This window comes from Galeopterus variegatus, unplaced genomic scaffold, assembly GCF_000696425.1.
Source record: "Galeopterus variegatus unplaced genomic scaffold, G_variegatus-3.0.2 Scaffold863, whole genome shotgun sequence".
In the NCBI taxonomy this organism is placed as follows: Eukaryota; Metazoa; Chordata; class Mammalia; order Dermoptera; family Cynocephalidae; genus Galeopterus; species Galeopterus variegatus.
This window is the reverse complement of record NW_007726974.1, coordinates 92,898-113,036: the sequence shown is the minus strand read 5'-3', so window position 1 is coordinate 113,036 and position 20,139 is coordinate 92,898. Positions and strand designations below refer to the sequence as shown.

The following is a 20,139-nucleotide window of genomic DNA, read 5'->3' as shown; positions in this document are numbered from 1 at the left end:
CACCTCTGAGTCTCCATCCCTCTGCAACAGGGTTGTTAAGGGAAAGTCACAGGGCAGGTCCCCAATCCTCCCCAAAGTCCCCTTGCCATGATGAAGGAAGGGCATGTAAACAAGATTCTGGAGTTCTGGGTGCAGACATTTCACCTTCAAAATGGGGGCCAATGCTGCATTTGGCTACCTGATGCTCCCATGTGTGTTTCAGCAAAAATACAACGTTGTAAATTTCCTGCTTCCCCTACCTTCCCAGACCCTAAATATCTGAAGCTGGTGCTCTAGGGAGAGGCACATGTTTAATCTTCGGTTTCGATGAGTACAAGTGTATTACTGTGTCTTCCCAGGTACATGGACCCAGCCCTAGCATGCTGTCCATCAGAGAGCCCCTCTGAGGGTACCTCTTCCTAACCTTGGTGGGGTGGGGTATGGCAGTGCCTTCTTGGGCTGAACCCACCTTCCAGAGGGCAGCCCAGAGCCCTTCCCCCCACTGAGAGGCAGAGTCCCCACATCTTGTCTGCCGAGGCCCAGGATGGTGCCCTGACTGTGCCTTGGTGAAAAGTAGGGAGTGAGACCCTGGCTCTCAGGTCCTGGGCCTCCAGTAGAATTGGGGCTCTGCCATGTAATCATACCAATCATTGAAGCCCCCAATTTTCAGTGTTTGAGTGGAGGAGCCAGGAGGCCACCCCAGGCCAGGTCTGTCTACCTCCTAAGCCGACACTGCCTCCTACAGGGTTCAGACTGAATCTGTGACCTTGGGTGAGTCACTTTCCCTTTTGGAGCACTAGTTTCCTTATCTGTAAAGCAGAGGTGAGAATGAAACTCTCAACAGCCTCACAGAGTGGTGCAAGACAGTGTCCAGCAAGTAAGTGCCCAGATAACAGGAGTCAATGCCACCACTGCTGGCATCACTCCCCCCAATATCCAAGAGAAGCCTCCCGCACCCTCCTCTCCTCCCCCGCGGGCATCTTTCCCTTCTCTGCTCCCTGCCCCTGTCAGCAAGTAAGTGCCCAGATAACAGGAGTCAATGCCACCACTGCTGGCATCACTCCCCCCAATATCCAAGAGAACCCTCCCGCACCCTCCTCTCCTCCCCCGCGGGCATCTTTCCCTTCTCTGCTCCCTGCCCCTGTGCTTGCAGAACATGAGGCACCAGGATGCTGCAGCATGAGCCAACCAATGCTTTAATTATATCAGAGGTGGGCACTGAGCAGCCTGCTGAGGCCTTGCCAACTACTGTGCCACGACCAACTCTGGGGCTGCCACCCTGACACCAAGTGGAGAGCTGAGGTCAAGGCCACAGCCCTTGGGCCATGGAGGCTTCCTTGTAGGGCCCCAAACACAGTGTGGTGGTACTCACAACACCAGCAGCCAGCAGACTGCTTCTCTTCCTTCTGCCAAGTAGTCTGAGATGCTTCACGCCCTTCAGATCACGGGGTGGTCTTCACCAAAGGCCTGAAGGGCCAGGCTGGGCCAGACCTGGGCTGACAGACTATACAGGGAAGGTGCTTGGCTCCCTGCTCCAGGGTGGGCTGTAGCTTAGGACCCTCATAGGGATGGTGGCTGGGGTCCTCCAGGAGACCTTAGTCCAAGCACATGGGAGGGGACTGCAGGATCAGGTAAGTGCCTGTTCCAGGGATGTCAGGAGGGAGGGCAGAAGCCCTGGGAGTATGCGAGGCTGCTGGGGTGAGGGAGCCCAGGGGCTACCAGCGAATCAGCCTCAGCTCGATGGTTTCACCATCCTTGGGTCTGTAGTCAGCAATACCTGAAGAAGCAGATTGAACAAGGGCGTTAACAGGGCAGAGCATCCCAACCCTCAACTTCATCTTCCAGACCCCCCACCCTGAGGCCAGGGTCTGTAAGATCCACCCAGGGCTTGGTGGTGGGAAGATGGGGGCTGTCCAGAGACAGATGAGAGACTGAACTCAGCTGTGACCTCAGGGTCCCTGAGGCCTGTGGACTCATTTTGTAGCAGGCAAGCCCCTAGAGGGTGGCAGTACAGGACAGCATGCTGGATGACAAACACAGGGCAAAATGAACCAGGGACCCGGACAAGACTGTGGGTTCACGGTCTTTATAATACCCCAGGGGCCATCAGGAAGAGGGACTTGCTCAGTGCAGTCTGGAGGGAGAACCAGGACCACGAGTGAAGTCTCCTGGGAGTCAGCCCTTACTCCTTAGACAGAATCCAGGCTCCAGTAGGACACCCGGGTTCGAGCCCCGGCTCTGTCTCTCATGAGTATTGTCACTTTGGGCAAGTTAGTGAGCCTCTGTGAGTGCCAGTGTTCCCGCTGGTGCAATGGGAATGATGATAATACCAACAACCTGCAGGGGAGTTAGAAGAGGCCTTTGAGAGAACCCAGAGATGTTTCCTTTCAATGGAGGTGCTATGGTCTGATGTTCGTGTCCCCCCAGAATTCATGTGTTGAAACCTGACCACCCAGGTGATGGTATTAGAAGGTAGGGTCTTTGGGAGGTGATTAAGTCATGAGGGTGGAGCTTCATGAGTGGGGTTAGCGCCCTTATAAAAGAGGCCCAAAGAGTGGCCTGTCCCTTCTACCATTTGAGGACATAGCTAGAAAGTGCCATCTATGAGTCAGAAAGTGGACCCTCACTAGACACTGAATCTGTCAGTGTCCTGATCTCAGACTTCCTGGACTCCAGAACTATGAGAAATACATTTCGTGTTTTATTTTTTGGCAGCTGGCCGGTGCAGGGATCTGAACCCTTAACCTTGGTGGAACGAGGCAGCACTCCAGCCAACTGAGCTAACCGGCCAGCCTGAGAACTACATTTCTGTTCTTTATAAGCCACCCAGTTTACGGTATTTTGTTATAGCAGCCCAAACGGACCAAGACAGGAGGGAACTCAATTACTCTAACTCCCAGCCACTTTCCACCCCAAGGAAGGCAGAAGAATGACATGCAAGTGGTTAACTGGGAAGAATAAACTAGACATGTAGACCGGGCCCTTCTTTATTCCTTATGGGAGTGGGCTTCCTGCTGGACTGGGGGGTGGGATGAGGGGGGTGGACAGAACAGGGCAGGTCTGCTTCCTGGCTAGGTCTACCTGGTTCTCACTTTCAGCTACATCCTGCGGTCCAGGCTTTATCAGTAATAAAGGCAAGATTTGGAGTCTCCGCCTACTGCCCCTTTGTTTTATTTCTCACTTTATTCAGAACACAGAAAGGAAAAAAGAATACCATTTAATGGACTCTCTCAGAAAGTCCCACCTTCTATAAGGCACTTGACACAATGCCTGGCACATGGTAAGTGCCCAGTAAAAGTTCCTGGAGGAAGGGAGTGTAAAAGGAACTTTAGCAAGAGTAGGGACAGATGACCTTTAAGAGTCTGTCCAGTAACTGGGCTAGTACACAAGGATGCTCATGATGGCTTGGGGCCTAAGAGTTAAAACTGGAGACCCTCTAAAGGACCAATAGGTGTTGACAAGTTGTAGCCCATGCATCCCATTCCACACCCCTTTGTGCAGCAGCCCAGTACCAGATTTGGGCCCTGACTGACCTAAGCCAGATGTGATAATCCCTTTCTCCCAGCCATTGGTGCATTCAGATCCTGGGCAATCTCCCAGCAACAAGGATGGGTCCAGGAATGGGCATGTGTCACTATTCAGCCTTTGAGATGCCAGAAGAAGTTTGCTGGGGGATTCAGAAACCAGTTCCCTCGGTCATAAAAGGGAGCAGCCCCAGGAAGGAACAGAAGGGTCCCTCTGGAGGAGGAAGCCACGAAGAGAACAGAGCCAGAGGAGCCATAGGGAAGCAGGGCTGGAGCTCTGCTTACAACAGTCCTGAAATCCTGAATCCTGCTACCTCTGGACTTCTAGTCACATGAGCCAATGGATATCCTATTGCTGAAGCTACTTTACATTTTGCTTCCTATTACATACAGCCCATTAGATCACAGCCTTGTAACACCAAGGTCAAGGGTTCAGATCCCCATCCAGGCCAGCCGACCACCCTCCCCCAAAAAGAAAGAAATACCTAAAGGATGATATAGTTTATGTGGCTATGACAAAGAAAGAGGAAGATCTACATGTACCAATATAGAAAGATGTCTACAATATATTAAGAATCGCTTCCTATTACATACAGCCCATTAGATCACAGCCTTGTAACACCAAGGTCAAGGGTTCAGATCCCCATCCAGGCCAGCCGTCCCCCCCTCCCCCAAAAAAGAAAGAAATACATAAAGGATGATATAGTTTATGTGGCTATTACAAAGAAAGAGGAAGATCTACATGTACCAATATAGAAAGATGTCTACAATATATTAAGAATGAAAAAAATAAGTTGCTAAGTAGTATATAGAGCTGCACTAGTTTTCATGTGAAAACTGAGCACTTAAAATCTTAGTATACAAAAAAAGCATGGAAAATATGTCATTAGTAACCTTGGAATGATAATATTTTGGATATATTGGGTTAAATAAGATATATTATTAATATTAGTTTCACCAACTAGAAAATTTAAAATTACACATGTGGCTGACATTTTATTTCTATTGAATAGCATTGATATAGAGTATGTCTCCATTTTTTTATGAAAGAACAAACTTATATAATTTTAAAAGTATCTAGAAGAAAATGCACCAAAAGTTAAAAGAAGTTATTTCTAGATGGTGAATTATTATTGTTATTATTATTTTGGCAGCTGGCAGTATGGGGATCTGAACCCTTGACCTTGGTGTTCTAACACCATGCTCTAACAAACTGAGCTGACCGGCCAGCCATAGGTCATGAATTATAGATGATTTTAATATCCTTCTTTTGTACCTACTGATTTCCTAGATAACTAGGAAAACAATAGCTTACAATAACTTACATAAAAAAATTCCACAATAACTTACCTAAAAAATTCAAAGAATTCAGTTAAATAAACTATAGTCCTGTGCTGTTTAATGACATTTTGGTCAACCACAGACTGCATATACAATGGTGGTCCCTTAAGATTATAATACTGTACTTTTACTGTAGTTTTTCTATGTTTAGATATGTTTAGATACACAAATACTTCCCATTGTGTTATAACTGCCTACACTATTTAGTAAAGGAACACACTATGCAGGTTTATAGCTGTGGAGCCATAAGCTGTACCTTAGAGCATAGGTGTATAGTAGGCTATACTGTCTAGATTCGTGCAAGTACACCCTATGATGTTTGCACAACGATGAACTTGCCTAACAACACATTTCTCAGAATGTATCCCCACTGTTAAGTGACACCTGACTGTGTATTCAACCTTGAGCATCAATGATTTTATGAAGCTGTTATCCAGGAAGGTTCAGGAGAAAGCTGTGAGTTGATGAAGGCTTGTTGCTGGGTCAGGGGTGGGTAGGGGACTCATCAGGCGTGGCAGGCCACCAGACTCACCCTGCAGCAGGGGGGTGTCAGGGGCTTGTAAGAGCTGCCAGAACTCACGATCGCCAGCCTCTTTCCCCATCACGGAGATCACGTAGGGGCCCGACAAGGTGGCTCGTGTTCTATATCTACAAAAGGGAAAGGTGAAGAGAGAGAAGGGGTGACTGCTGTTCGCAAAGAGAGGAGTCGAGCTCACCGCACCAGCAAAGTCCTGCCCTCGCCTTTGGGCCAGCACCAGGCAAACCCTTCCTGGGCCACCTGGCCATGGTCCATGGGTCTCATCTCTACTCCCCTCTCTCCAGCCCCACTGCTACTGCCCACTCAGGCTTCATCCTCTCTGTGTTGACAATGACCATGGCCTCCAGGAAGGGACACCTATTATGTTATCAACTTAGCTTAACTTAGTCGTTTCCTCTCTGGTGGCTGATGTTGCAGAGGGTGAGAATCAGAAGCTGTGCAATGAGAGAAAGCGAAGCCAGCATGCAGAGGCAGGCATGTGGGAGGCAGAGTCAGAGACACCTGGCGGCGGCACTGAGTCTCTTGTTCTGGAAGTTTCTGTGGCCCAGAAGCATTCCCCTGTCTTTGGGGCCTGGTTGTTTAGTCTTCTCTCTGATTCTATACACTCCATACTCCCTATTGCCTGAGAGGATCGGAGTTAGACTTCTGGCCCTGGCAACTAAGAGTCCCCTTCCTCACATCCCCTTCCCTGAGCTCCTCACCTCCAACTTCACATTTCTGCAACCCATTTGGATGTCACTGCCAAAATGATCCTCTTAAAACCCCGGGAGCATGTCTTTCCTCCCTCTGAAGGGGCTTATCAATGGCTCCAGCCTTAGGAAGGGATTTTTTTAAGTTTTAAAAAACAGAAACCCACTCAGGGTGACTTAGACAAAGGGAAAGTCTTGTTTTAGGGGATGTCACAGGACAGCTCTTTTCCCTGGTCATTCCTTAACTCTGTGGGGCCACTTCTCTACATGTGTCTGTCTGTCTGTCTCTCTGCAATTTAGTTCTCTCTGTTGTGTATTCACATTTCTCAAACATGGCCTTCCTGTCTGGCCCCTGAACCCAGTTCAGACACTCATCCCCACTAATAAGAGAACTATTTCTCAGATTGTCATCCACAATGTCTTCTCAGGGATCCCCAAGCTCTGAATAAAAATGTTAAATTCTATCTGTTTTTCATTTTGATGACAATATCTAAGCATGAATACCAGCAGGTTCCGTGTAATCTCTGTGTCTGCTGGACTGAGCCCTGCCAAGGGCGCTGGGCATGTGTGTGGCCTCCCTACAAATGGGGAGGCCACCCAGCAGCACTGCTCTATGCACTGCAGGTGACCAGGAAGAGAATGAAGGTAGACTTCATAGTAAATGAAGTGTTAGGGCCAGGGAAGAGCCTGGGAAGAGGGCAGCTCAACCACAGGGGAGTGCTGAAGCACAGGCCCAGCCTGCACCTGGGAGCGATCCCTGCACCTCTCTGCACTTATTTGAATGTGACTGGTTTTTATACTCTGCTATTTAATTTGCAAAGTTTTTTAGGATTAAAAATTGTCTAGAGCTAGAAAGAGAAAGGACTTTATATTGACTAAACATGTTAGTACACATCTAAGTCATATTATAGAAGAAGTAAATTAACTTCATGTCTAGGAGGATTTTGTCCTTTACATTTCCCTGGCCTGAGATTTCCTGGCCCCAATGACCCCAAAACATCAGCTGTGAGCCCTCCCTGGCTGCAGGATGTGGGAAGTCTGGCTGCGGACAGAAATTGGGGCCCTCTCAAACTGAGACACATCTTTCTAGAGGAGAAGTTGGGGGACTAGGTGACCTGAAGGAAGACACTCAACTTCTCTGGGCCAGATTCCCTGTTGGTAACACAAAAATCATGTTTATGTTATTTAGGCAGAGACAGGCTGGCATAGAGCAACACTTGGACATGCTTGCCCTCAGACTTGTCTAATCTCAGGGTGAGAAGCAAGTTTAAGGATGTTGTCCAACATCCTCAGGGTAATTAACAGAATAGGACTAATAATCAAATAATGTTTATGCAAGCTAGCCTGTATTGAGACCACATAACAAGCATGTACCACCATCTCTATGTGCACTGACTCCTGGACTCCTCACACTGGCCCTGTGAGGACAGAGCACAACTGGTATCCTCACTGAGTTGTGGGTAAATAACTGGTCTGGGGCCCCAGCTGGAGAGCAGCGGAGCTGGGAATCAAATGTGGGGGCTCTGCCTCCAGAGTCTTAATGACAATGACCTTTTAATAACAATACTGGCCCACAGCTCCCTGCTTCCCCAACAGCATGGGCAAGAAAGGATGGAGAAGGTGGAAGCAAGAAGCTGGGCTGGTACCTCTCCTGAGGGAACCCCTTCCTCTACCCCCTTTCAGGCACATGGGGTTGGGTGAGGTGAGGGCTGGGAGGTGGGGGCCTCACGTGAATTCTCCTAGCTCCTGGGCTGTCTTCAGGACATCTTCCAAGGAGGACCCGGCAAAGACAGAGATGGATTGTTTGTATAACGGCAAGATGCTGGGGACCTTCAGCGTGATGCTGATGATCTCTGGGACTTGGGTCTGTGAGAGAGGCTTGGTAGCTGGTCTCATCGTGACTGTGCCAGGGAGAAAGGAGGGGCAGCTGGGGTGAGGGCAGAGAGCCCAGGTGTTAGTCCTCCTCTCTTCCCTCAAAGACAGTGTGGCCCATCTGGACCTGATCCTTCCTCATGTTGTCATCTCAACTAATGTCATCACCACATGCTCAGCTGAAACCCGGCTGCCATCCCAGTCTCCCCTGTCTCTCAGCCCCCACATCACCTCACTGCCCAGCGTCGGGCCCCTCACTGTTTTCTCTTCCTCCAGTATCCCCCCTCCCACCTATCTCCCACATAGCACCCCAGACAGCTCTTTCTAGAACATACATTTGTTCACGTCACTCCCCATTACCTACGATGCTCTCCCCTCCTTTGCATATATCTGCCTGCCATTCCTGCTTGTTTTCCCAGACCCCACTCTTTTGCAAAAACATTCCCCCAAATTCTTCACACTTCTGTGCCTTATTGCTGCCTCCTCTCTGCTCGGCCCTCCCTTCTCCCTTCTCCACGAGCAAATCCCACTCACATCCCCAAGTCCCTTTCCCAGATGAAGCCCTGATTCATGCCGCTAATTGGGGCTCATCATGTTGTATCAGAGTTAACCAAAATGTTTCTCTCCCCATTCATTCATTCATCCATTCATTCACTCACACATTTCTGTGCTGGGTATCACCCAAGGGGCCCACAGAGAGATCTCCATTTGGTGTCTCCCTCTAAGACGGTGTGAGCTTCTAGAAGCTGTTACCACATTTTTAGCCTCTGTGTCCACAAACACCCACAAACTCGTGTTGACTCAGCAAATCAGGACCAAGCAACCTCCCCTCTGGAGCACGCAGGTGTTGGTGAGAGCTCTGCAGGTTGTAAAGAGCTATACTCCCATGACAGGCTTGGCTACCTCTTGGTGCCAGGCAGTCTGGGGAGATGAGATCCACATAGGTCTTGTTGTTAAGGACAGGCAGCAGCTGGGAGATCATGAGAACATTCTGGAAGGCCCCATCCTGCAGGCTGGCCAACAGAGCAGCCCTTGCCTTGAGGCATGCTGTGCCCAGCTCCACCCTGGACATGGGGGAGGTCATCAGCAGCTGGTGACAGAGTAGGGGAGAGAGGGAGGAGGTGGGTCAGCCAGAGGGGAGAAGCCAGGACTTCCAGCACCAGACCAGTCCACCCCCACTGACCCTCAGGGTGGCCATGGCTCCAGGGTCTCTTTCCTACCTGCAGTGCTAGTGGGGTACTGTAGACATTTCCAAAGTGGCCCTCGGGGGTCTGGGCCTTCAGGACCTTCTTTCGTGCTGTCCTAATGGCCCTGGTGATCCGTTGTCTCTGATCAGGGTTTAAGTTGGAGTTCTCCAGACAAGTGAGGGCCAAGCCTGCCATGGCCATCGTGTCTGCGGGGGACAGGACATGTGATGAACTGGAGAGACAAGTGGAGTCAGGTCTGACAGGGCCTTGGGTCTCAGGCCCTGTGGCAATGGGCAGCCGCAGGAGGCTTGAAGAGGGGGCAACATGGTCAGATCAGGCAGGGGCACTAACTAGGCCTGGTTTACCCAGGACTTTGCAGATCTGGGCACTGAAAGTCCTATGTCCCAGGCAAATTGGTTTGGCTCATCAATCTCCTCCTTGGGGGCTAGAGGTTAGGGAAATAGACTGGAGGAGGTGGACCAGGAGGACTTGATCCTATATCATTTGTTCCCAAATCTGGCTGCACATTGGAATCACCAAAGGAGTTTTAAACCAACTAATGCCTGGGTCCATCCCCAGATAGTCTGATTTTGTGGGGTTGTTTTTTTTTTTTGTTGTTGTTGTTGTTTTTTTGTGGTTGGCCCCTATGGGGATCTAAATCCTTAACCTTGTCCTTGGTGTTATAACACTGTGTTCTAACCAACTGAGCTAACTAGCCAGCTAAACTATTGTATTTATTTATTTTGGGGGAGCAGCTGGCCTGTATAGGAATCCAATCCCTTAAGGTAGTCTGATTTAATTGGTACAAGGAACTGCCTGGGCCCTGGGGTTTTTCAAGCCCCTCTTCACCCCCCGATTCCCCCCTCCAGAAGATTTTAATGTGCCCACAGTGGTTTTTCTACAAGCCTCTGAGGCAGAACAAGCTCCCTGCTGGCAGGGGCCCTGCTGCCTTCTTCTCCCTGGGCACCTACCCCCACAACCTACTCCATCCTACCCCACCCTGTGTGAGGTGCACACATTCACTCATGGGACTCCAGGCCTGGAAAAACCTTGAATCACAATGATGAGAAACGGAAATAGAGGCCCAAAGTCACACAGTGAGGAAGCAGATCCAGAATCCAGGCCTCAGACTTCCCAGCTCATATAATGATAAGATCATAGCTATGCACCCAGAACTTTCTCCATGCCAGGCGCTGTGCTAAGCAAGCCCTTTGCTGATATGGCCTCCTTTATCAAGGTGTTGTTGGGAGGTCGTTTTACCTGAGAAGCTGAACCAGAAAGGCCACCTGACCAGGGGTCCCCACCCATTAACATGTGATGCAACTGGGGTCAGGATCCCAGTCTAGCTCCAAAGTGGCTTACAGCCGCTGCACCACACCTGAGCCCTCGCTACTTCACTTCTAAGGGACTTGATAAGGAGGGGTCCCAAGGAAAAGTAAGCATGGGGCCAGGGTGTGGAGGCCTTTAGTTGGGGCTAGGGACTGAGGGAGTGTCAGCCTGGCCTCAGCAGAGGCTGACCCACTCACCGACAGCAAGGTGGCCCTGTTGGAGATGCTGGTCATGTTCTACAGCATACAGGAGCTTGCCCACCACACTGTCATGGAGCCGCTTCTGGTGGACACACAGGGCCAGGATGCTCAGGCTGTACTGGTAGTAACTGGTCTGGGGGTGGCCCTTGTGATCGTGCCCTGGGAGGGAGAAAACCCAAGGGTAGGGGTGTCATGCCAGGTCTGAGGGGTTGCCTGCCTCTCTGCCCCCTCCTGGCAACCAGCCCCACTAGCACACAGGGCCCCACTGCCTGTACTTCCAAATGCCTTCCTTAGGGATGTGGGATCCTTCCTTCCTTCATTGACTCAACCTGTACTTGCTGAGGCTCCATTATGTGTCAGGTGCTGTGCTCAGGGGGAGGAGTACAGGGATGACGGCGGGCTCTGTGCAGATGGGGCTTCTGACCATAAAACCACTCTTGCTCATGAAAGCGTACTTGTAACTAAAATATGGGCTGCGGTCCAAGGAACCCTATAACAGAGTCTTCAAATAGCTGGGAGGTCGGGGCAAGATTCCCCAAGGAAGTGATGCTGGGGGTAGGGGGAGGCAAAGGAGGAGTTAAGGTGGAGCAGGAGTGAGCTAGGAGAGGGAAGCCATTCTAGATGGAGGGAATATGAATGAGGACTGTGGCTTCTGAGCTGAGGGAAGGCCAGTGTGGCCAGAGCCCATGGAGGATGGGCAAGTGGGTAAGCAGGGCCGAGCCAGGAGAGGAGAGAAGGGCAGACAGGCTGGGCATGAAGGCTGTGAACAGAGCAGTAAGGGGCTCCTGCTGGGTTAAGCAGCACTAACAAGACCAGATTTATGTTGAAAAGTCTCACTCTTGTTTTTGTGTGCTGGGTCGAGTCAGGAGGCAGGAAAGTTAGCAGAGACAGGCTAAGGACTATGTAATAAGGAGACTGTGCAGTTGTCCCAGAAAGTGGAAAGTCAGGTCAGTCTTGGTGGCTGAGCAACAGAGTCTGTGTGGGGTGCAGGAAAGGCTGGATCAAGGATGGCTACCAGGGCAGGCCCGAGCCTCTAAGTGGATGCAGAGACAGGCAGTACGGAGGGCAGGAAAGAGGCCTGGGGAGGAACTGTGTGGGGTGCAGGAAAGGCTGGATCAAGGATGGCTACCAGGGCAGGCCTGAGCCTCTAAGTGGATGCAGAGACAGGCAGTACGGAGGGCAGGAAAGAGGCCTGGGGAGGAAATGTGAAATTCTGATTCTCACCAGAGAACATTATCTGATGAACCCTCCTAGCTGCTCCCACCCCCAGCAGATGGCGTCCCCTCACCAATGGCCCTCTTCTCTTCCTCCAAGAACCACTTGAGCTGTGAGACCAGCCTGGCCCCCTTGTGGCCCCCGACAAACTCGCAATTGGCTCTGAGAGCAAGCAGGTAGAGGGCCAGGTGGCCCCTGGAAGGCTTGGTCTGGCAGTCACTGTTATCATCACTGGAGGCAGACCTAGGACAAAGGCAGTTAACAACATCTTTGTAAGAAAGTACCCACTCCGGTAAGTTTGGCTTGGGGGTGCCTCCCACCAACATCACAAAGTGGGAAAAATCCTAACAGTTGGAAACTTCGCTAGAACTGCTAAAAGTAAGTGTAGTCAGCTATGCTATTGGGAGGTGTATGCCACAAATATTTAATGAGATGAAGGATTAAGCTCAAAGATAAACTCTGAGGGCTCCTGCATCCAAATAACCTGTGCCTGCCCCCCCATTTTGGCCATGCTTAGCCCATGCACTCTCCCCTTTCTTTCCTCTCCCACCCTTCATCCACTTCTTGAGAGGGAGCCCAAGCAGGAAGTGCTCCACAGCTGCATCTGGTTCTTCACCTCTCATTCAAACCCCAGAGCAGGCCTCTCCGTAATGCTCCTTGGAAAGGGTGCACAGAAGGATGCTGCTTCTGGGCTCACTATGAAAGAGTGGGATCTTCAATTAGTGACGTCTGCCTCAGGCTTGGGAGGGGAGCACAGAAAGAGGTAGGTGCTGCTTCTGGACTCAGTATGAAAGAGTGTGGTCATGGATTAGTGATGTCTGCCTCAGGTGCAGAATGCTGCAGTAGCAGCACAGGGCTCTGTGTTAGCATCTCTGATCTAGTTCAACTAACCACTTCATTCTACAGATGGAGGCCCAGAAAAGAAAAACTGTGCCTAAAGTCTTCCAACAAAGCAGTGACAGGTGCAAACCAGAACCCAGGTCTCCTGTCTCTTAGCATGTGGAGAAAGACATGGGGAAAGAAGAGAGAATGTGGCAATACTCCAGGAGGCATTGCTGGTGATAGAGCTTGAGTCTATGCAGGTAGAGGTTCTCCTTGGTCTCAGCCTGCAGGCTGGAGAGGCGCAGGCCCACGTAGATGCTGGGGTTCAGGTACTCCAGGGAGAGCGCGTCCATCGAAGGCAAGAGGTGCTGGCCCAGCTTCTCTACCAGGTGGCTGTCCACTTCTGGTATTTCTTAGAAAAGAAAATGATGCAAGTGAGGTCACAGAGCCAGGCCACCACAAGGAGCTGCTTGGACATTACCAGGGCCAACTCCAGGGAATACATATCCCCAACCCCAACTCCACCCAGCACACACCCCACTTGTATGGGGAAATGCAGCCATACTGAAAGGGAGTGGGTAAAGGGGGGAAGCAGGTATCTCAAAAGAGCCAGGGAGATATGGTGGGCCCAGGGCAAAGGATGCTGTCGCCACGCAACTGCTTTGCTCAACAGGAGTGATAGCGAGACTGGATGCCAAGCTGCAAGGTGTGCCCCAGGCACTGGGCCTGATCTACTTGGTCTCACGCCAGCCCTGTGATGTAGTTACTATCATCCTCACTTTGCAAAAGAGAGGAAACAGAAGTTCAAAGTCATGTTGTATCCTACACTAGGCTGCAAAGCCAAGGATGGTCTTGACTGCAAAGCGCCTGTTCTTTGGCTCCCTGCCGAATGTGTTTTGCCCCTTTACAAAATCTTCAGCCCACACACAGAATGTGTTACACATCCAGTTCTCAAACACTGCAGACTGCCAACTGGTTAACTGGGGCTGCCTGGTGAACTTCCTCCATGCAGATCTGAAAATCACGCTTTTCCTGTCATCCCTGTTTAAGTGAAGAGGACCTGAGATTGTGAGGAGAGCTATCAGAAAATTGTCACAGTTTGCAGCTATTTATCTGTGTGCTGAGGGATTTACTTGAAGCTACCAAAATGCTGACATTCCCTGGAAGCAGAGCCTCAGGGATATTTCCCAGCTCCAGCTGACTGCTGCCTGCCCCACTTGGGGTATGAACCCTAGCTCAGCACAGGGTAGCTTAGAGTAGGTTGCCTTGGAGGCACTTTTGACTTTCCATCCCCATTTACTGCCTCCCACTTGCTGTTGGGCTCCAGCTGCCAATGGTGGTCTCCACTGTGCCACATCCCAGGATCCTGGGCAGGCCACAACTGCCAGAGGACCAGGGAAAGGAACTGCTGCAGAGCGCTTTGCCCGCCTCCTGGGGCTCCTGGCATGAGGACCAGAGTTCCTGTAACAAAGCCCCATCTCTCCAGGTTTGAGTCCTACTGCCATATGCCTGTTTTCCCAAAAGTCACAGGCTGGCCGGTTAACTTAGTTGGTTAGAGTTCAGCATTATAACACCAAGGTCACTAGTTCAGATGATCCCTGTACATGTCAGCCACCAAAAAAAAAAAAAAAAAAAAGTCACAGATATTTGTTGCTATAAGGTGACCGTTCGCTGGTGTGAAACCTTAAATAATTCTTTGAGGTGTGAGCCCAGGCTGGAGCACGTGGCTGGTTTCTTACCAGTGTTAACTGTAACATTACAATGGGGGGTGGGGTGGTATTGCTTTTCTCTTACCTTTCTCTTACCAGAGCCTTTCTGTGTGTCTGTATTCACTTCTGTAGGTCTGTCTCTCTCACTCTCTCTCAATCTCTCTGAGGCTCTCTATGTCTGTCTGCCTCAGTCTCTCCCAGCCTCTCTCTGGTCATCAGTGTCTCTGAAACTCTCTTTCCCTCTCCCTTTTCTTGAAACAGAGTCCCCTGCCCCCACCCTGGTCTCTGACTTCCAGCAGGTTGAGTCAGGAGAGGTTAGAAGTGATAAGACAAGGAGCCGGCTGTAAAAGGAGGCTGATGACCACAATTCAACCTCCTTAGGGAGTCCCCTGCCCCCACCCTGGTCTCTGACTTCCAGCAGGTTGAGTCAGGAGAGGTTAAAAGTGATAAGACAAGGAGCCGGCTGTAAAAGGAGGCTGATGACCACAATTCAACCTCCTTAGAAGGAAGGAGCGGGCAGATTCACGAACAAATTCACCCAGGGTAATAAAAGTGGCCTGGGGCTATGGCCTCCTGCTCCCAGGACCGCTCAGCCCTGCCAGCTGAGGACTGCTTGGTTGACAGTCAGAAGCACAGGAGCACACCTTGCATTAGCGTTGGTGCAGCAATCCCTGTCAATTTCACAGCCATACCCAGCTTTAAGGTGGAAAAGCAGGTGCTGTGGGACCCTCGCACCACACCAAGGAGGAAGGCAGGGGCATTCTTAGACCATTTTATAGGTGAGGGAATGAGGCTGGGAGCAATTAAGTGGCTGCACCCCAAACCCCAGTTCAAGGTTCCCCAGACCCTGAGGGAGGGTGGCTCTTGTGGGGTCAGGCTTATGAACTAACCGTCTGAGGCTGAAGACTGAGCCCACCACGCTGGCAGAGGGGAAACTCTGGCTGGCTGAACCCAGGTCTCCCCTGGGGACTGTCTGAAAAAGAACCAAGGGCCCAGGCCTTGGAGTCTGATTGCTTTTATGTAACACAGGGCAGGTGCTTCTGGTGCCCTGAGAAGTCCCTGGATTGGAGTTTCAAGAACTGAGTCCAGCAAAACTCTGGTAAAGCTGGAGCATTTTGAGCAGATCACTTGGTCCCTCAAACCCTTGACTTCTTCATTTCTTCATCTGTCACCTGAACATGACCTGCCTCTTAGGATATTTCCATGGTAACAAGAGACCATGGTGGTGAAAGCATATTGCAGAGCATAACCCCGCGTGCAGAGTATAAGGCAGGACGAAGAGAAGTGGGCAGCCTCAAGTCCTCAGGCCTGCCTTCTGCTTCCTGCTTGGCCCCAGTGCAAAAGTGGCCCTGAGTCTATGCACTCAGACAGGTCCCAAGAGGCTCTGGGGCTCAGCCCTGGGACACAGAACTGGAACAGGCAGGGCCTCCACATGCTCACTTCCTTCTGCCTGGAATGCTCGTCCCCCCACCCCCTTTTTCTTGCCAGCTCCTTCCCTCATGGTCTCAGCTCCCATGTGGACTCCTGGTCCTCAGAGATCCTTCCCCAACCTCCCACCCTTTGCTGCACTCACCATAGCCCAACTTGTCACTTGATTTCTTTGATCTGTCCCCTTCACTAAAACATAAGTGATAGGAGGGCAGGAATTGGGCCTGTCCTGCTCTTTGTTCTTTCCCCAAAGCCTAACTCCGAGCCTGGCACAGAAAAGGCTCAACAAATATATGTTGAATAAATATGTGAACAAATGACTAAATTAATGAAGAAGATCTTTTCTGGTGCAGAATCAGACACATAATTAATTCAATTCAATGTGCTAAACGATGAAGCCCAGCTAAGCCAAACTGCTGCAGGAGCACAGACAGGAAGATACTCATAAGTTCCTCCATTACACCCCTAAGCCTCAGTATCCAGATATTTAACGAGAAGGTTGGACAAGATAGTCCTCCCTCCTATGGACCCAGGAGAAAAGAGGTACCAGGTAGAGGCTGGTTACTCACCACAGATGTCAGCGAGAGCCCCCAGGGCCCCCAAGAGGAAGAGGAAGGCTCCAAGGTGCCCCATGGCAGGAGCAGCTAGGTGGGTGAGCAGCTGCAGGAAGCGGGACAGATTCCTGGGGCTGGCCTTGCCGAGGCTGTCCTGACCACAGCCAGCCACTGCTCCGCAAGAGGCTGCTTCCTGTCACTGATTAATTCCTCCACGCCCACAGTGCACTGCTAAGTCAGCAGAGAGGAGGGGAAAAGTCTGTTGTCTGGGAAAGAGAAGGGCAAAGAACAGAGGAAGGAAGGGCACAGTCACCTTCCTGGAGGTAGGGGACAAGGGGAGGAGGAGGGCAAGTAGGGACCATGTGAGGCACCTCGAGGCCAGCCACATTCCGTCCCTACTGCTTAAAGAGCCCTGGACCAGCACAGAAGGCCTTACGTCTGATCTGCCCAAGTCTGTCCTGTTGTGCCTGTCTGGTGTCCCCCGTCCTAGCGGTAGACCAGCAGGACTGGGGTTCCTACCTGGTGCTTCTCACAGGAGGAGCCTCTTGAAGTGCCCACCCTGGCCCAGACAAGGAGCAGAACAAGGAGCTATAGCTGCGGTGGTCACATGAGTGAGGCTGCTGAAGTCAGCTGTTCTTCGGCCCTGCCAGCACGCAGGGATGGGGCGTGCCACTGGACCCAGACCAGATGGGCCAGTTTTCTCAATCAACTGGAAAGATCTGGAAGCTTTCTGGAGACAACAAAACAAAAACAAGTTAAAGAATGAGATTGTGTCATCCGAGACTCCAAAGCACGAAAAGCAGGGCTGCTTGCCAGGATTAGGAAAGTAACCCAAAAAATCTCTGCAAAGGGGAGAGAAAACAAAGGATTCCTCATCTGCTCAGCCCCACAGAGAATCAGTGTACAAGGGGTCTTCAAAAAAGTTAATGAAAAGATTCATATCTGAACCTGTTGCCTTTGGGTTATAAGGCTATGCTCTAACCACATAAGCTAACCAGCCTCATATTAGCTTTTAATTTGATTGCAGAGAATCAGTGTACAAGGGGTCTTCAAAAAAGTTAATGAAAAGATTCATATCTGAACCTGTTGCCTTTGAGTTATAAGGCTATGCTCTAACCACATAAGCTAACCAGCCTCATATTAGCTTTTAATTTGATTTTTCCATGAACTTGTTGAAGTACCCTTGTATATGAGTTAACTAGCTGTGGCTGTATAACCGTGGCCAGGTGACTTAATCTCTTTGAGTTTGAAATAGTTCCTCCTGTGAGATGAGAGGGTTGGACAAATGTGAGATCTTTCTAACGGCTCCTTTCCAGCTCAGCTTGAAGATTTTATGCCCTTAAGACACCCCTAATCATGTCCAAATAAGATTTTTATTGAAATTATTTTATGCAAATTGCCAAGATTTATTCTTTCAAGATAATGTTTTTGTGCCTGATTTATCACACATCAAGCTCTTGACATAGATAAATATAGGGATGTGTATCTGTTTATCAAAGTACTTGTAAATTTGAAATAAAATATTGTCCAGTGCAGGAATACTGGGTGTGACTGGTAGGGGGAGCACCCTTGGAGCTTCCAAGGAAAGAGGGAGGTTCAGCTGGGGATCCAACTTCGGCAAAATTGAGGATTGGGACCTGCAGGGGAGCTGTGTTGGGGTATGTGCAACGCAGCTGCTTGGTCCCAGATGGGACTGCCCTGGCCGCCCCACCCCTCTGCCTAGGGCAGGTGGCAGCAGTTATGGTTCCTGCTATCACTAGGAGGGCAGCCTGGAGGTGGCCATGATGGTGGATCTTCCTATCGCCAGCCTCTGGTGAGAAGCAGCAGCAGCGTCCTTCCAGAGGGTCACCTCTGATCCCCAAGGGCTCGAGGGTGCTGCAGTGAGGGAGACAGACACCTCATTGCCCGGGACTCAGAGCCAGGGGGTGGGGAGTGGGGGTGGGAGGACAGTGCATTTCCCATAGGTATTAGAGTATGAGGGTGGATCTAGGCTGTTTTCCAACATGTGGTCAGGGAAAGTGAAAAAGAAAAATGATCAAATTGTTTAGACCAGAATTTCTGTTTGGGGGACTATAGCTGAGAAAGTGAAAATTAGCTTGGAATGAAAAAGTGAAAGTCTGCCAGTCCACAGATTAGACTGGAATAACAGGCACAGATAAAGCCAGCTGCAATGTTCATAGGAAATGTTATTTCTACCAAAGCCATGCATTCTACGGCTGTAAAGTGTCCTGATAACCATGTTCTCTGAGTGACTACTATGTTTTTACTGAGATTTCATTTTTTAATTTTTCTAAAATCACAAACCATCAGAAATTTGCTGTTTGAAATCATATTTGTGAACAAAACATCCCACTCTTGCCTGGAGGAGCTAAGTCACTTTGACACAGAGAATCAGCCTTACATAAGGAGTTTCTAGACTCAACATTCCACCCCATCTTAACTTTGTGGTTNAATCAGCCTTACATAAGGAGTTTCTAGACTCAACATTCCACCCCATCTTAACTTTGTGGTTTTCAAGGAAACAGGACTTTGTGTCCACTTTGTTGTCCTGACCTGAAGTTGACCCTTCACACACAGCCCTGGACAACTTTGAACCTATCAAAACACCTCTTGGTTTACTTCACCCTTCCCCCAAATCCTTTAATAACCTTTGCCTTTGTTTGGACCCCCTTGGTCCCCCAGCTGGGCGGTCTCCCTCATGGCAATGTGTCAACAAACCTGACTTGGTTTGTTCCTGGCGGTCTTCAGCTGATTGGGCTAGGACATAGCATAAAAAAAATCCAAAAGAGAAAAATAAAACTGTATGCATGAAGATGGCATAAGAAGAATGCATACAACAAATACACAACTATATGGTTATATATAGAAGACCCATTTTAGTAATTTAAAATGTACATATATTAAATTTTTATTGTAGAGGCCACTTAACATGCAAAGGTGTTTATAGTGAATTTTAAGCTTAAAAAATATGTAACACATAATGATTGCACATAAAATTAGAAAATACAGATGTGTTAAGGAGGAGGAAGGGGGAGAGTGAAGAGGAGGAGGAAGAGGAGAAAGAAAGCAAAGAAAAAGAAAATCATCAAAAATCCCATAAGCTAGAGCAGTAGTTCTCAGAGTGTCGTCCCTGGATGCCTGACAGTCTCCAAGACCCTTTAAGGGTGTCTGTGAGTTCAAAATTACTTTCATAATAATGCTAAGACACTATCTGCCTTTTCACTGTTTGGGCATTTACACTCATGGTGCAAAGCATTGGTGTCTAAAACTGCTGGTGTCTTAGCATGAATCTAGGCAGTGTCTCCAAACTATACTAAAAGTCACTGTATTCTTGGCCCCCCATGCACTCCAGATGGGGGAAAAAAGCTGGTTTCACTTAAGAATGTCCTTGAAAAAGCAAAAAGAAAATTAATTTATTAAATCTCAACAACAACAACAACAACAGCAAAAGATCGTCTGACAGACCTAGACTCCACTTTGAGGTATTTGGCAAGTCACCTAACCTTTCCAAGCCTGTTTCTTTTTAAAATGAAGGTGTAACACCTTGCTCATAGGTTTTTTTGTTTTTAATTTTTTTCAGCTTTATTGGGATATAGCTGAGAAAAATTGTATATTTTTAAGATGTACGATATGATGATTTGATATTCATACACATTGTGAAATGATTACCACAATCAAGCTAATGAATACATCACCTCACCTAGTTACCATTTGTGTGTGTGTGTGTGTGTGTGTGTGTGTGTGTGTGTGTG

General features: G+C 49.5%; 1 protein-coding gene across 4 annotated transcripts; it reads right to left on the bottom strand.

Moving 5' to 3' along the window:
- Positions 1–1,156: 1,156 nt before the first annotated feature.
- Positions 1,157–17,006, bottom strand: TCN2 (transcobalamin II). Of its 4 annotated transcripts, none has more exons than XM_008572999.1 (10): positions 16,907–17,006; positions 16,403–16,653; positions 12,916–13,108; positions 11,948–12,117; positions 10,657–10,818; positions 9,164–9,336; positions 8,847–9,033; positions 7,801–7,972; positions 5,377–5,492; positions 1,157–1,756 (listed from the first exon to the last, which is right to left on the bottom strand). In XM_008572999.1, the coding sequence occupies exons 2-10, from the start codon at positions 16,464–16,466 to the stop codon at positions 1,695–1,697; spliced, it is 1,299 nt and encodes a 432-aa protein (XP_008571221.1). In that variant the 5' UTR covers positions 16,467–16,653; positions 16,907–17,006; the 3' UTR covers positions 1,157–1,694. The 4 variants fall into 4 exon arrangements, with proteins under 4 accessions (XP_008571221.1, XP_008571220.1, XP_008571222.1 ...); XM_008572998.1 differs by having other exon boundaries at positions 16,824–16,992; XM_008573000.1 differs by having other exon boundaries at positions 16,403–16,618; positions 16,907–16,991.
- Positions 17,007–20,139: the final 3,133 nt, after the last annotated feature.